We start from the raw sequence: 15,519 nt of genomic DNA, 5'->3' as shown, positions 1-15,519 counted from the left end.
AATCTTTATTTAAGTGATGAATTGATGTTGAGTCCTGCTATAAGGTTAACCCTGTCTGCTTTAAATGTTTCAAAATGATTTACAGTTGAAAACATTCGTGATAAATTTAGAAAAGTAATCAAAAAGTAATCAAATTTAATCAGTTACATTTACTTTAATAAAGTAATTGAAATAGTTGCACTATACTTACATTTTGAATAGGGTAACTAATCTGTAACCTATTACATTTCCAAAGTAACCTTCCCAAAACTTTGGATTGCAATTGTTAAAATACAATCTGCATTTCATTACATATGTTTTTTGTTTTAGTCATTTTGCCTTTTGTCAACAATATCTTAACTCTTACAATTTTACTTTAGCTAAAATGGCAACAAAATTAGCATATTACTTGATACACAATGCTAAATTAAACTAAATATTCAATCAATTAATATATTAATTTTATCACGTATTAACAAAATCAGCTACTGAAAACTACTCTTTTGAAAACTTGATCTCCTGAAATAACATTACACTACAAAAGTACAAATATAAAATTACAAAGGAGTTGGTAAGATTTTTTAATGTTTTTGAAAGAAGTCTTTTATGCTCACCAATGCTGCGTTTATTTGATAAAAATACAGTAAAAACAGTAATATTGTGAAATCTTATTACTATTTGAAATAATTGTTTTCTATTTTAACGTAATTTATTCATGTAATGGCAAAGCTGAATTTTCAGCATCATTACTCCAGTCTTCAGTGTCACATGATCCTTCAGAAATCATTCTAATATGCTGATTTGCTGCTCAAGACACATTTCTTATTAATATCAGTGTTGAAAATGCTTCAGTATCTTTGTAGAAACCATAATACACTTTATTCGGCATTTTGACAAATAGAAAGTTCAAAAGAACAGCTTTTATTTAGAATAGATGTTTTTTTTTTTTTTTACATTATAAATGTTAAAACTGTCACGTTTGATCAGTATAATGCATCTTTGTTGAAAAAATGATTAATTTCTAAAAAAAAAAAAAAAAAAAAAACAGAATCTGATGCAGTTGCATGAATTCGTAGGCTCCAGAATTATTACAGTTATAAGACTGGACCCCTTATATAAAACCATGTTTTTGGACCCCCCTCGAGATGTTTCCGATTATCCGCGCATGTCAACAGACCTGGATTGATGAGTGAATCAATGGATAAAAAAAACAGAAAGAGCCACATGTGCCTGACCTGTTGCCCCCAATTAAAAGTTATTTCTCCTATGCATGTCTGATGGTAATTTTATTGTACGTTGGAGAGTACTTTGAAAATTAAAATGCAGTTCCATGCTGTTGGTTTACCTTAATTGCACTATTTAGATTTAGTTGGAAATGTTTTTCATCTGTGTTCATGAATCTATGTAAGATGTGGACAGAGGATCAATAAAACTTTCAAAAAATCAGTCACACAAACGCCTCTAGCAAACCGCAAATACACTAGTGTAAAAAGTGGAATATAGTAACCAACATAAATCAATCACAAGTACATATCAATATATAGATTACGTTAAATTAACAAGTTTAAAAGTAGTCAGGTGAAAATAAAGTGAGAGACAGTGAATATGTTTTTGTAACAGTAAATTAAACCAGTCTAAAATAGATTAGACAAACAAATTGGCAATACCTGATAAGTCGAAAAGGCACAGTATGGTTAGATTTAATACATAATATTTACAGAGTTTTCATGAGGATAAGTGCTGGGACATCTCTAGCAGCCATCAAGGGCATCTGCTGCATGCTGTGCGATCAAAAGCAGGCCATACAAGCAAGATGCGCCAAAAATACACATGAACTGAAAGCGTTTTTGAGGAGACAAAAATAACATCCAACCGCCCTGTCAGTCTGCAAGTCACTGCCAATGAAGGAGGCCTAATGTCATAAATTGTAAGTTTACTCCACTTACAAGTCCCTCAAAAGCCTGATTTGATGTCAGCCTATAATTATCCAATTTATGAGACTTGTGGATCCCTCAGAGGTGCTAACGGTTATGTATTGTGATAGTTATGATGGTTACCATTCTGTTGAGTGCCAGCTCGGCTTATCTGAAATGTATTTACTGAGCATAAACAGCTTCTTCACAGTAAATCTGAGGAGCAGCCAGATGGATATAAAGTTACAGATCATACTCAGCACAGCACAATGCAGTCATGTTTAATCAAGTGCTCATAAATAATACAAGCATGCTCCCTTGCCACATAACCCGCACACAATTCAGTATTTTAACACGTCTAACTTCCTCTTTGGTGTCATGGTTTATTGAATGATGTCTTTTTTAGGCCTACTGATCCTGAGCTACTAAAACAAGATGATTCTGGGTTATTTGTCTGCTTCAGGGGATTCTGATGCTTTGGGACATGTTTAAGGGCCTGGGATATGTTTAAGGACCATTGATAGACAGCAGAAATTTTTTTTTTTTTTTTGTTTTGTTATTTGATTTGACTTTTGGAAATCAGATTACAAAAGTAAGCATGTTCCTGAGATTTTGAAATCGCTTAGCGTTTTTCCCAGTTGTGAACCACTTGAACACTGTTTAAGCTGTTTACATGATCTTATGTGATGTTGGGTTATTAAGCATAACTGGTTTATGTTTGTGCATGTGAACTTCCGTATGTGTACTATATATATATTTTTTATAAGTATGTATGAAGTAAGGATACATTTTCACAATATTGCCAGATGAGCAAAAGCCCAAACGTTTTGACAGAAATTAATGACAGAGAGGGTGAATATGAGTGAACTCGTGAATTTCTTAGAGTGAAATCATTTTTTGAAACTTTATTGTTTAAGTTTTTTCTTTTCTTTTCTTTTTTTTTTTTTTTTTTTTGGTGTGACTAGTTATTTTTTTGTATGTTGTTGGTTGTTGGTATGACTAACTAAAAAGCAATAACGCTAATGTTTATGTGTTTTGAAAGTTGTCAGGGGCCCTAACGGCGCCCGCAGTCTGTTTCTATTCTAAGGTCCGAGCGGGACTCGAGCGCTCTCTTGACGGGCTGTTCAACAGCATCCAAGTGAACAGAAGCTCATCATGAATGGAGGAGCGGGTACACCTCCTCAGCCTCATTGTCCCAACATAAAAATCCACTTAGGCACCCGGCTGTGATCAATTTAGCCGCAGATGCGCGAGAATAAAAGATGAATGCGATCTGTAATGCGCAGAACCTGCTCCGCCGCCGGATCGGTAAAGGCACTCGAAGCAAAGGCTCGAGCTGGAATTAAAGTGCTTAATTAAAAGGCCACTGATCAGTGTGCTATTTATAGGCGCGCGGCGGGGAGACTCTCCTGGGTTATTTCTGTTTTAGCGAGACGAAAGGAAAACATCTTTCGCTCGCTTCACAAACATCACGAGCATCATACACGGAGGCTGCCCTACTGCTCACCGTTTTTCCGTTTAAGACGAGCCCTGTCAGAGCTGAGCTGCTGTCTTGTCTTATCTTTTTTGAGGACTGGGAGACGTGCCTGGTTTCTCAATCTCGCGCTGACATTGCGCATGCGTGATCCGGCCGCGGCGCTGAGATGCAGCTGTGGGATGCGGAGAGGGGAGTCCCGACTCTGCGTGGTCGATGTTAACCTCTTTCTGGGGCTGAACAAACGCTACGGGTGGTCCGTTCCCCGGAGACCGCCTTGAGGAGGGAGGAGAGAGAGCGAGGGAGAGAATAGAGGAGGCGGGTGCTGTCTGCTCTCGTTACAACAGTCACCAACCTGTGGATGGTGGCGGCGCGTGCTGCGGATTAGATACAGTCTCGCGCTGGGGTGTGTGTGCGAGCCCGTCTCTTGCCGCCAGGACCGCGAACAAGTGCAGGACATGCGATGCTTTTGAAGAGGAGCTCTGGCTGTATGAATGGCCCTGCTATGGACGAAGTTCCGTTTCCCAGAGTCCGCACGCGGTGGAGGAAAAGTCGCTGCCTGGCCGGTGCGTGCGAGCGCGAGTTTGACTGCAAGGAGCTCGAGACTCTCTTCCAGAAGTACAACCTGAAGCTCGAGCAGACCGCCACGCTCAAAGCGCTGGCCATCCTCATCCTCGCCGCGTCCTTGTTGGCGCTCGTGGAGCTGCTGTCCGCCGGCTCGCGCTTCACCGTGTCCAAGGGCTCGCACCCGGTCCACTGCGTCATCTTCACCTCGCTCTTCATCGTCACCAACGTCAAATATCTGCAGGTCACACAGCTGCAGCAGATCGCGCGGCTCGCGCTGCTCTTCAGCTTCACGTTCGCGTTGCTCTGTTGCCCGTTTCCTCTCGTGCTGGGTCACGGGACGCAGGGCGCGCAGGGGGCAGACGCACCGAGCACAACACCTGAGCAAGGTGTCTGGCAGCTGATGCTCGTTATTTTCGTTGCCTACTCTCTGCTACCGGTCAGGACGCTCTTGGCGGTTTTATTCGGTATCTTGGTGGCTGCGTCTCATCTCATCGTGACGGTGACATCGGTAACGGCGCGTAAACCTCGCGTGTGGACACCGGTAAGTTGTGTTAACGGACATTCATTCCCTGAAAAATTCGCATTTGTTGTATTTGGCGTGTCATATAGGGCGATGCACTAGCGATTAGTGCGCTTGGTGGAGCATGAGGGCTGTGCACACAGGTTGCGTGAAGAACGCGCAAAGGGCAGTCTGACTTCAGCACCACTGAGGATGGACAGCTCCTAGAGAAGCAGTCAGCCAGAAACCCCTCAGAACTTCTTTTATGAAAAAACAAACCACACAAATCCAACAGAAAGTCAGGTAGTGGAACTATTTGATTATGTTCAAAAATAAGCGTCATCACTTCCAACATTAATCACTTCCAACATTAATTTTAAAAATCAACTTGATTTAATGAATATCAAAAATGAAATTATTTAGATATTTCAACAGCTTGCACAGCTGTCGATCTTATGCCAAAATTAGCGTAAACATCCTATAAAAATATTTAATCAACGGGTTTTATTAACTTTAGCAGTCAGAATTTTACTGTGAGACGACTGCATACTGTATTATTTTCTGTCAACAACAAATGACTCTAATACCCAATAGTGAGATAACCTTAAGTTTGAATAATTTATTTTTATACATGATAGGCCAGTTGGAGATTTATGAAGATGTGTACAAAAAATTATATTCAGAATAAACAGAGCTTTCGTTTGATTTCATTTGAAGTTTTCCTCTGTCTGGGACTATACTTCGTATCCCTTTAAATCCATTTTCTCCCAGCCAGCGTAATAGTGACACAATTAAGCATAATCACGTGCAAGAGTGCTCTTGTGCTAAATGTCAGCACAGCTTTGGCCATAAACACAGGGCTGCAGGTCTGATATTCAGTACTACACCACAACTGAGTGTGATATCACAGTGTTTTCAGTAAGTTTCAGACAAAAATTGGCCAGGAACAGCAAGTATGAGTGTAGTTATTGAGATTTACCTTTACCACCAAATTGTTAAAAATCCATTGTAAAACTTCTAAACATTTTAAATGTTGTTTTACATTTAACATAGTAAACCTCATGTGCTGTTTAGGGTCTGACTTTTTCATACAGACCTGAAAAACCTCTTCTTTTTAGTTTCCATCTAGGTTCATAGCTTAAAAAATACCTCACATTTAAGCATCAGGCTGATACTTAAAGAGACGGTTCACCCAAAAGTGACAATTCTGTCATCAGTTAACCATGTCATTCCAAAACTTTTTTTTTTCCTGCATAAGTTAAAATATATTTTGAAAAAATGTCTGTACAATGGAAGCCCAATGGTTACCAAAACTATTTGATTGTCTACATTCTTCAAAATATCTTCTTTTGTGTTCCGCAGAACAATTAAAGTGATCCAGGTTTAGAATGACATGAGAGTAAGTGATGATAGAATTTTAATTTTTGACAATACTCTCCTGCCAGCTGTTTATGTTTGCTATGTGTTTTTGCTGAGGTCAAACAGATTCAAAACAGAAACAACATTACTGAAATAGATGCCATTCACAGAGGGATACAGCTGCAATAACAAAAGTGAGTTTTGATTAGGTTAGAGAAACATAATTAAAGAAAGTGATATGAAAATGAGAGGCTACTTTCAATATCACTACTATTATTGCTATACATACATCAGTGGGGTCTCTGAGACATTAAGCAAAGGAAATCTAAATAGAACAAGAAAGTTAAAATGAAAGGAGTGAGACTGTAAACTGAGCAAGTCTCATGATATTAAAATGGAGAGAATTTGTGTTCATTGACCTTTCGTGTAATCTGGTAGACAGACAAAATTACAAATTTCAGTTCAGCTCATAACCTCTACACCTCTGATTTACAGAATGCCGTGACAGTTTCACATGTCTCACTACATCTTCACTGGATGCTAAATGATGTTTGTGACAAACACTCACACAGGAATTGTAGCTTTGAGAACAGGGACTGGATTTGGTGACCTACTAAGCCTTGATTTCATCGAAAAGACAGATAGAGTGCCTAAAATCCAATCAAAACGCTCCAAAGACCTTAAGCAAAGAGGATCGACATAAACTCATTAAAAACACCTGATCTAAAAATTTCAGCACGCCACTTCACATTACAAACAGCAGCATTGCAAAGCACACAGCATATACAGTATTTTATTATTGCTTTGCAAACGTCAAGAACACTTCACATCTAGACATGTGTCATTGTTCACATGCTGAATATAAGTTTTTTTTTTTTTCACAACCTGTCACTCAGACTGTTAGAGTGTAACCTTCACGGATCACGGATATAAAATTGTGCATTTCTGAGTTTTGCAGTTCTAAGAAGAATTGTAAGCTATAAAGTGAGAATTGCAAGATATAAAAAACAGAAATGTGAGATATAGTCTGAGAACTGTGAGATATAAACAAACAATTCTGAGAATAAAAGTCTGAATTGTGAGATACAAATTCGCAATTACTAGAAAGAAGTCTGAGTTGTGAGATAAAGAGTCACCGTTACCTTTTCTTGTTTTTATTCTGTGGCAAAAAAAAAAAAAAAAAGCCTGAATTGTAAGCTGTAAACTCTGATTACGAAACTCAAATTATGAGAAGAAAAGTCAAAATTGCAAGTTTTATATCACTCAATTCCTTTTTCTCAGAATTGCAAGAAAAAAAGCCTGAATTATGAGACACAAACTCAGCATATAAGTGCAGAATTGTGAGATACAAACTCAGAAAGAAGAATCTGAATTGTGAGATATAAACTGGCAATTGCAAGAAACGTCAGAAATATAAGGTTAAAATTTGCCATTACCTTTTTTATTTTTTATTCCATGGGAGAAAAAAATTGTGAGGTGTAAATTCAGAATTCTGAGGAAATTAAGTGAGAGATCTTTCAGTTCTGAGTTTATATCTCATAATTCTTTTTTTTCTAAGAATTGCAAAAAAAAAAAGTCTCAATTATGAGATATAACTCAAAATTGTGAGAAGAGAAAAGAAGTCTGAATTGTGAGATAAAAAAATCACAATAACCTTTTTTATTTTTTCATTCTTTGGCATAAACAGGCTTCCCTAGACCACACTGATCATTAGCCTTGTTACTTAATTTATAAGCCTCATAACCTTGCTTAGGATTTGTAATAATGCCACTGCTGTGTGCTATTCAGCAAATGGCCTTCACTTTCATTTACCAAGGGCCTGTTAAAAGAATGCATAGACCAGTTGAATGGATTCTGGGTAATCTAATTTTCTGTTGCTCTATGAATGAACAATACAAAGCCCTTAATAGGCACCCGTTTGAAGTGACGTGTCTCAAAAGCTAGGCAATTGCTGATTCTTTCGGTCACAGGAGCTAATCCATAGAGATTCTCAGGCTATTTAGGGTGGGGGGTTTGTGTCTGTCTCCGTGCTCGAGTTTATCATCTCAGGATGGATTGAAAAAAATGAACCCGCTGCCCCCGTTCTCGGCATCTGTTTCCATCTCTCCCTCAAGCTAGTTTCGCTCTTTGCCCCTGTTTTTTCACTTGATCACACACACACTTACCAGCATGCCACTCCTAATCACTGAAAGTCCGTATTCAGTTGGTGAATGTTGTTTAAATGTCAGAATCCTTCACCGTGGACTGATAAACAGAGATAGTCACACAAACCCTGTTATTTCTCTCTCTCTCTGTGTGTTTGTAGCTGGTAGCAAATGCAGTGTTGCTGGTCGGCGTGAATCTGTCGGGTGTGTTTGTGCGAGTCCTTACTGAGCGCGCCCAGAGGAAGGCCTTCCTACAGGCCAGAAACTGCATCCAACAGCGCCTGCAACTAGAGGACGAGAACGAGAAACAGGTCAGACACACACGACACGTGCATTGGCAAACACACAAACGAACAGCTGCATGTTTTGGATGAAATGATCAGCTGTTTCATTTTCTCCCACAAGTTAAAGTTGCAGTTTTGACAGGTAATTTGCAAGATTGCTTTCATTCCCCCCTGACTTGCTTAAAGGTCAAGCTTCCTCTGCAAACACACGCTACCACACGCACACACAGATGCATGTTCACTAAGGCACACAAAACAGTTGTGAGATCTGGTCTAAGGTCAGGTGCTTGACTTAGTTGATATTCAGGCTGTATGCAACTATAATGCCATTACAACCCACCAAAAACACCTCAGAACTGAGTGAGAGTAATGGCTTAGTATTATCATTTGGCTTACTAGCTACAAATGTAAACGTTTAAGTCAACTTGAATTCATAATTGACCTTTTTAGTTTCTTAATGTGTGCTTTTTTATGTATAATTTAACAGTACATGTTTTTACAAAATAAAAAACAGCTTGACTCAAAGTTGAATTGGAATTTGAAATGGAATGACAGGAACTAGAATTTAATGAATTGCAGGACATTTCTGGAAAAAAAATGCACATGCAGCAGATAGTGATGCACTTATTCAAAGATTTTCTTGCAGCGGCAACCTACCGAAACAAGCCAGAGCCACCATCCCACTTTATTTCTTTAGCTTTAGCTGTCATTGTGGATTATATCAATGATAAAGAATGTGAATCAAATAGCAACATTATCATAACTTATCTCCCTTTTCCAGCTCCGGGCAGATTGCAGTGTATAATTACTAAATGATTTATAAATGAAGTGGAGAGAGGCATAAGATGGAAAGATGCAAAACACACTCATACAAATTAAACCAGAGAGGACACTTTCCCCTTGTTCCTTAGCGACTAAAAATTGGTTATAATTGTTTGCACATGACTCATCCACCTCCTGCCCAGCAAACTCCCTGAATAGAAGGTAGCACCACCCACTCTATACATCACACCAATCTGTACCGCACAACTCTCTCTGACACACAAACTCTAATACACGCGTGTGCATTCGCTGCAGAGATGTGGAGCAGTCTGTGATCTTTCCATTTGCACATACAGATGATCTGTCGCACATTCATCAAGAATGGCTCATGTATTGATTTCAAAAGTTTAAGAGTTTCTGGGGCAGATGAATTAAATTTATTTAGAAATATATAAAAAAATTTACACTCCAGTGTAAATACTTTTAATACTTTTAGTGTAATACTTTTATTTAGCAAAGGATGCATTTTATTAATCAAAAGTGACAGTAAAGCCATTTATAATGTTACAAAAAGATTTCCATTTCAAATAAATGCTGTTCTTTTGAACTTTCTGTTAATCAAAGAATCCTAAATATATCACAAAGAATCCTAAAAGGTTATAACAAAAAATAGTAACAAATGTTTCTTGAGTAACAGATTCATATTTTATAATGATTTCTGAAGTATCATGGGGACTGGAGTAATGGCTACTGTAAAATCATTGTTATATACTCATTATATTACATTTACAAAATATAATACAATTTAAAAGTTAAAAGTTATTTTAAATTGTAATAATATTTCACAATACTACTGTTTATATATATCTATATATATATATATATATATATATATATATTTATATATATATATATATATATATAAAACAGACACTAATTTTCATTGGTTTTAAGTTTTACAGTCAATGAAAGAGACTTTAGACAATTATAGTCATGCTTCTGCAAACTCTGAACCCAACTCTTAGCTCAACTTTTGAATGGAGGTGAGTGACAAAGCAACCCATCGGGTTTCTAACACAGGTGGCATGGCTCACTGGGGTTTGCTCATCGAGAAGGAATTTATCACCTGCTTTTAGTAACGCATGGTTTGGCAATGAACTGAATGCGTTTCCACGGAAACTTACCTTTGCCATGCCAACCAACTCCAACGCTCAGAACTGTGATCTCTGTGATCCACTTTACAGCTATCAGCGAGTTCATTAGATAAAACTTATACAGTTAACAGAAGTTTCCAGTTTTAAACTAACAGTAACCATAATACAATGGCCATCCCGATCATTTTAATGGGTTTTTTTTATGGAGATGTTCAGTCGTGACGTCATTTGAATGCCACCGGAAGGCTATGGCTTCCCTTGGAAATTTCCATGTCCAAGGTGGCACCTCATTAAGTTGGTTGAGCAAACGTCTTAAAGGTGCTGAATGTAATTTTTTGACTGTACTAAAGCATAAAAATACCATAATGTGTTAGATATTTAGGAAACATGCTAAAGTTCACATACTTTTTCACGTTCACCTTAAAAAAAAAAAAAATGCTATAGCCAGTCATTCTGCTTTGAAATGTGAGTTTCAGGTCAAAATATTTGTTTTTGTTTTGGTCTGTGTGATTTCACCCACTGCCATTTTACCAAATAGTAGTTTGACACCCCGGGATGCCAGTTGGTTGAAAACACAGAAGACATGGAAGCCAACAAATGAACAGGGTTAGATATCACAGATTCTATGTGACCTAAAAAGCTTTGACATCCATTTAAAAAGCTCTATGAAATGCCGCCATACTCTATGACCAGATGAATATTAAAACACAGAAAAATCAACTCATTAACTTAAAGCATCAGTCTTGTTGCCTAACATTGTCGGCTGCACTCATTCCTTGTTGCAAAGAATCTGGGAACGTGTGTGAGAGTTGAGTCTGAGGAGGGGGCGAGAGAAACAACACTCTCCAATATTTTGAATTTGGACTGCAGTACTTATTTCAACCACTAGCTGTCAATATTACATACTGCACCTTTAATCTAAAATTTAGATAGAGTTGATTTGTTGGTCATTTTTGGCCACTGAGGAATTCCCATAATTCCATTTGTGTTATTCCATAGTTTTAATGACTTTATATTGTTTTAAAATATGTTAATAGTAATGGTAAAGAATGAGTAAATTAATTCTGCAAAATACTGGAATTATTTATTCTTTAATTCAATTTAACTCTTTCCCACTATTGACAGAATATTCCGGCTTTCTGTGTTTTCACTGTTATACGGTAGGGGGTGCTATTAGACGTCTTCTGAAACAGTACTGAAACTTAGGATGAAAACACAGATGAAGAATCAGAAACAAGCGATCGCATATGCAAACAGATACATACGTAAAATAACGTGATCAAACGTTACACAGCATATAAATCAAAACTGACTAACATTACTGAATGAAATGTCAACACAGGAAGTGATATAGGACTGTGTAAGCTTTGGGGGCGTTGATGCATTTTTGTTCAAAATGTTGCTTTTTTAATGAAACCACATTAAAGTGTTGATTAAGAAAAAGAATGCATGCAGCTAGATAAATATGAGTTTTTGGTTTAAAAGCAGAGACCATATTCTTTCTTTTGACATTTATACAACAAAATGTTCTGGGGGCCATGAAATTTTGTGAAAATGATAAAAATTGTTGGCAGTGGCTGGCAACTTAAAAAAAAAAAACTGCTGGGGAAAGAGTTAAACTTGACTGAAGACATTCAGAAACTTGCTCGTTATCCTAAAATGTAATGGATGCATTACAGGAACGCCTTCTAATGAGCCTGCTGCCCAGAAATGTTGCCATGGAGATGAAGGAGGACTTCCTGAAGCCACCAGAAAGAATCTTCCATAAGATATACATCCAACGACATGACAATGTCAGGTAAAGAAAGAACGAGACAGAGTGTGTTTCAACAATCAAGCCATTCATGCCCCAAACCCACATGTTCAATGAATGAGAGGTGAAAGCACTACATTTATAGCATTTTCCAGACTAGACAGACAGTGTCAGTTGCATTGTATTTAAATTGTGATTGTAAAATACTGAATCAGTGAGTCAATAAGAGTCAACAACTCTCCACTCACGCACAGTCATCTAAGTTCCTGAGTCTGACTGCCAACCAAAGCTTGCACAGCGTGTACGGCGCCCACAGCGCTAATGCTATCAACTCAAGAGCTGCTCAATTAACCCACACTGCCCACACACACAGAGAGATGGAGAGCGAGAGATGGAACAAGGCAGTGCTGGGGGGCAAATTCACACAATAGCAGATACACACATATGCCATCTCAAAGACCCCTTCCAGCCAAGAGATTGGTGAGTGAAAGATGATGCATACAAGTAACTTTTCCATGACTAACTGGCTGTCTAAAAGATGAGGTTAATCCAGGCCCAGCTCCAGATCAAACATGAAGAGTGGGCTGTATCTATGAGCTCTATAAAAGCTATATGTTTGTACTCTCATTCATCTGCTGCGTTTGCTTAGTTTTGAGATATACTGTAGGTTTTATTGAGTCCATAACCTGAGTCAGAAAAGCCATGTAACTAATGACACCCGGCCATTGGTTTATTATTATAGTTTTGAATTTAGATTTTAGTTTTCTTTCAAGTTTATTTTGAGTTTGTCCTTTCAGTTGGTTAGTGGTTGTTAGTTTTAGTTTCAGTTGTGTCATAGTTTCATTTTATTTCGATGTTAAAACATGTTTTTTTTTTCATGTTAAAGAAGGTGGGTTATAAAGATCTTCATATTCTATAATAAGTAATCTAAGTGGAAAACAAAAAAATATTTTTGGCCATTTACATTTTTATTTTAGTTGAATTCAGCATAAAATTTAAATTCATTTTCTAAATTCATGTTATTGGTCTTTTTTTCTTTTTGACTGTAATTTTTAATCAAATGTCAATTCAATCTGGTAAAATAACACTTTTTCTGGTGGTGTATACTAAATAATGTAGAAACTATTTTCACTCAGAAATTTTTAGTAAATTTCATAAATAATTACAACGAAATGGCATGTAACACACTGACGTAAACAAAAGTAAGAAAAACTGAAATAGTACTTTCTTCTAAAACCTCCTCCAATAATCTGTTTTATTTTACAACTTCGAAAAATCTTTTTTTTTACCATGTATACTGACTTCTCCAATCATTTGTCTGCTTAAACTCCACCCTTTTCTTACAGTCGACTGGAAGCTCTCATTCAGATCTGCCTCCATCCAATCAATTAACAATGGCTTGAACCAAGTCGTCGCCCTACTGTACATTTTTTTTTTTTCGAGAATCTGTTTCACTCAAATGTTTATCACAATACAGTGTAAAAGATCTTTCTGATCATTGCATTTTTATACAGTCTTTATTAACAATAATAACACTATCAACATGATTATTGAATGACACAATGCCGATGGGTTAATAGGACTATAGTAACCACCCAAACCTTGACTCATCAGTGAAACTCACGATTTGGCGCTGCTGAGTACCCCGTGGACCCCTGGCCTAGGCTAATCTGACTGACTGTACTGTTTTAATGAAAAAAGTCCAACAGATTCAGTGGACACTATATACTGTATGTTCATTCAAAAGCAGGTTTCTGATAAAACAGTCATTAAAAAAATGGTAAAAAAAACAGTGTAAGTTCTCATGAGAATCACCATAACCTGTTGTCCTCTCGTTCTGTGCAGCATCCTGTTTGCAGACATTGTGGGCTTTACCAGTCTAGCTTCACAGTGCACGGCCCAGGAGCTGGTCAAACTGCTGAACGAGCTCTTTGGGAAGTTTGATGAGCTTGCTACTGTAAGTAATGCTATTGGCATGCATGTGTTGAGAGAAAGGGCAGGGGAACAAAAATCATATCATAAGGCTTGAGTCAGTGGGCATGTCGGAAGGCATACGTGGTAACTTATATGATTGCTCACAGTCTGGCTGCAATATGCTAATCAGCATTTTAATTATAATCCCCATTAGTGACCTCAGCTTCTCACAGAGTCCCTCTGTGCACTGCGGGAGAGAGGAAGCGTTTGAGTTGGAAACAGTATTATCCTATAGCATTGTAAAAATCACAGTGGTCTAAAGACTTCTGACTGAGAAAAATTCAACATGAATTTGCATACACTACTGTTCATGTGACAGTAAGGATATTTACAGTTAAATGTTACAAAAGATTTATATTTCATAAATAAATGCTGATAAATGCTGATCTTTTGAACATCATTCATTTTACTGTCCACCACATAAAAATCATAAGTTTGATCACTTTGAAAAATATTAGCAAAACTTGTCCTGAAATAGCATAATTTGAAGTGATAATGATCACAGAACAAACTGTGAAAGACAGATTATTCACAGAAGTTTAATAAAAGCTTAAGGGTTTGTTCTGATCCCTAACAATAGTAAAAGAGATACTTGTCTTAGCAAACACTGGTAAATATTTCAGCAGCCCCTGACAGTAAATGCTAAATTACCATCCTGACAGCTGTGATTGTGTTTGCACTTTTCAAAAGTGCTGTCTAAGATCCTACATAACTGTAAATTACAACTGCAGCTTTTACTAGGCTTCTGCATTATTTGGATCTTTGTCAAGGATTGTATTTATCAATCCTCCAATAAGTAAAACAGTGGTTTCTTGTGTATTAGAAAGAGATAAAAGGAGATTAGCTTCATATTTCACTTTCATACTTTTCCTTTCTTCCAACACTTTCACGGCTCACTTTCTCTTTCTGTATCCCCAAGTCAGCAAGTTAGTAAGTTTGACATTAGTTTGAAATTCAGACAACAGTTGGAAGTGAATGGCACAGATGGTGTGTGTGTGTGTGTGTGTGTGTGTGTGTGTGTGTGTGCTGTGACAGGGGGTTTCCCACAGTCTCATTCTGCCCTGTGGTGCCAGATGGTGCATTTCTAATGAAATAGAGCAATTGATCTGTTGAGTTTATTCTTTTCTGTCTTTATGCTTGTCTTGATCTCTTTAGTCTAAAGTGTCTTATTGTTCTGTTGAATCAGTGTGGAGGGTCTTATACTGATAATGAATGTCTTTACTGCAAAATTTTGAATTTAAGGCATTCTTTCTGAATAAATGTATTTCATTTAAAATAAAATAAAAATCTTACTGACCCCAAACATTAACATTTTATTTTAAAAAGTGCAGAAAGTTTGTTTTAAAGGGGTCATGTGATGTGATCTCAATTTTTCCTTTCTCTTTGGAGTGTTACAAGCTCTTGGTGCATAAAGAAGATCTGTAAAATTGCAAAGGCTAAAGTCACAAATCCAAAGAGATATTCTTTATGAAAGTCTACCACGCCCCCCTAAAATGGCTCATTCTAACACGCCCCAACATGACTACGTCACTATGTGGGAAGATTTGCATAACACCGCCCAAATGTTCATGCAAAGAAAGAAGGCGTAACAGCCAGCGTCATGTCATGGAGATGCTGTGTGTTTCGTTGTGAAAGCGAAGCTACTTTGTTTGGCCTT

The 15,519-nt window shown here is 37.4% G+C and overlaps 1 protein-coding gene across 1 annotated transcript in view; it reads left to right on the top strand.

Annotated features, from left to right (window-relative positions):
- Positions 1 to 2,866: 2,866 nt before the first annotated feature.
- LOC109094490 (adenylate cyclase type 1-like) overlaps positions 2,867 to 15,519 on the top strand; it is a 32,660-nt gene continuing 20,007 nt past the window's right edge. The window contains exons 1-4 of the mRNA XM_042777562.1: positions 2,867 to 4,474; positions 8,097 to 8,246; positions 11,815 to 11,933; positions 13,734 to 13,845. Coding sequence (XP_042633496.1) covers positions 3,830 to 4,474; positions 8,097 to 8,246; positions 11,815 to 11,933; positions 13,734 to 13,845 — 1,026 coding nt within the window. The 5' untranslated portion in view covers positions 2,867 to 3,829. The remainder of the gene's footprint in view (positions 4,475 to 8,096; positions 8,247 to 11,814; positions 11,934 to 13,733; positions 13,846 to 15,519) is intronic.

The sequence above is a fragment of the Cyprinus carpio genome, chromosome A20, assembly GCF_018340385.1.
Source record: "Cyprinus carpio isolate SPL01 chromosome A20, ASM1834038v1, whole genome shotgun sequence".
NCBI classification, from domain to species: domain Eukaryota; kingdom Metazoa; phylum Chordata; class Actinopteri; order Cypriniformes; family Cyprinidae; genus Cyprinus; species Cyprinus carpio.
This window is presented reverse-complemented; position numbering and strand designations above follow the sequence as displayed.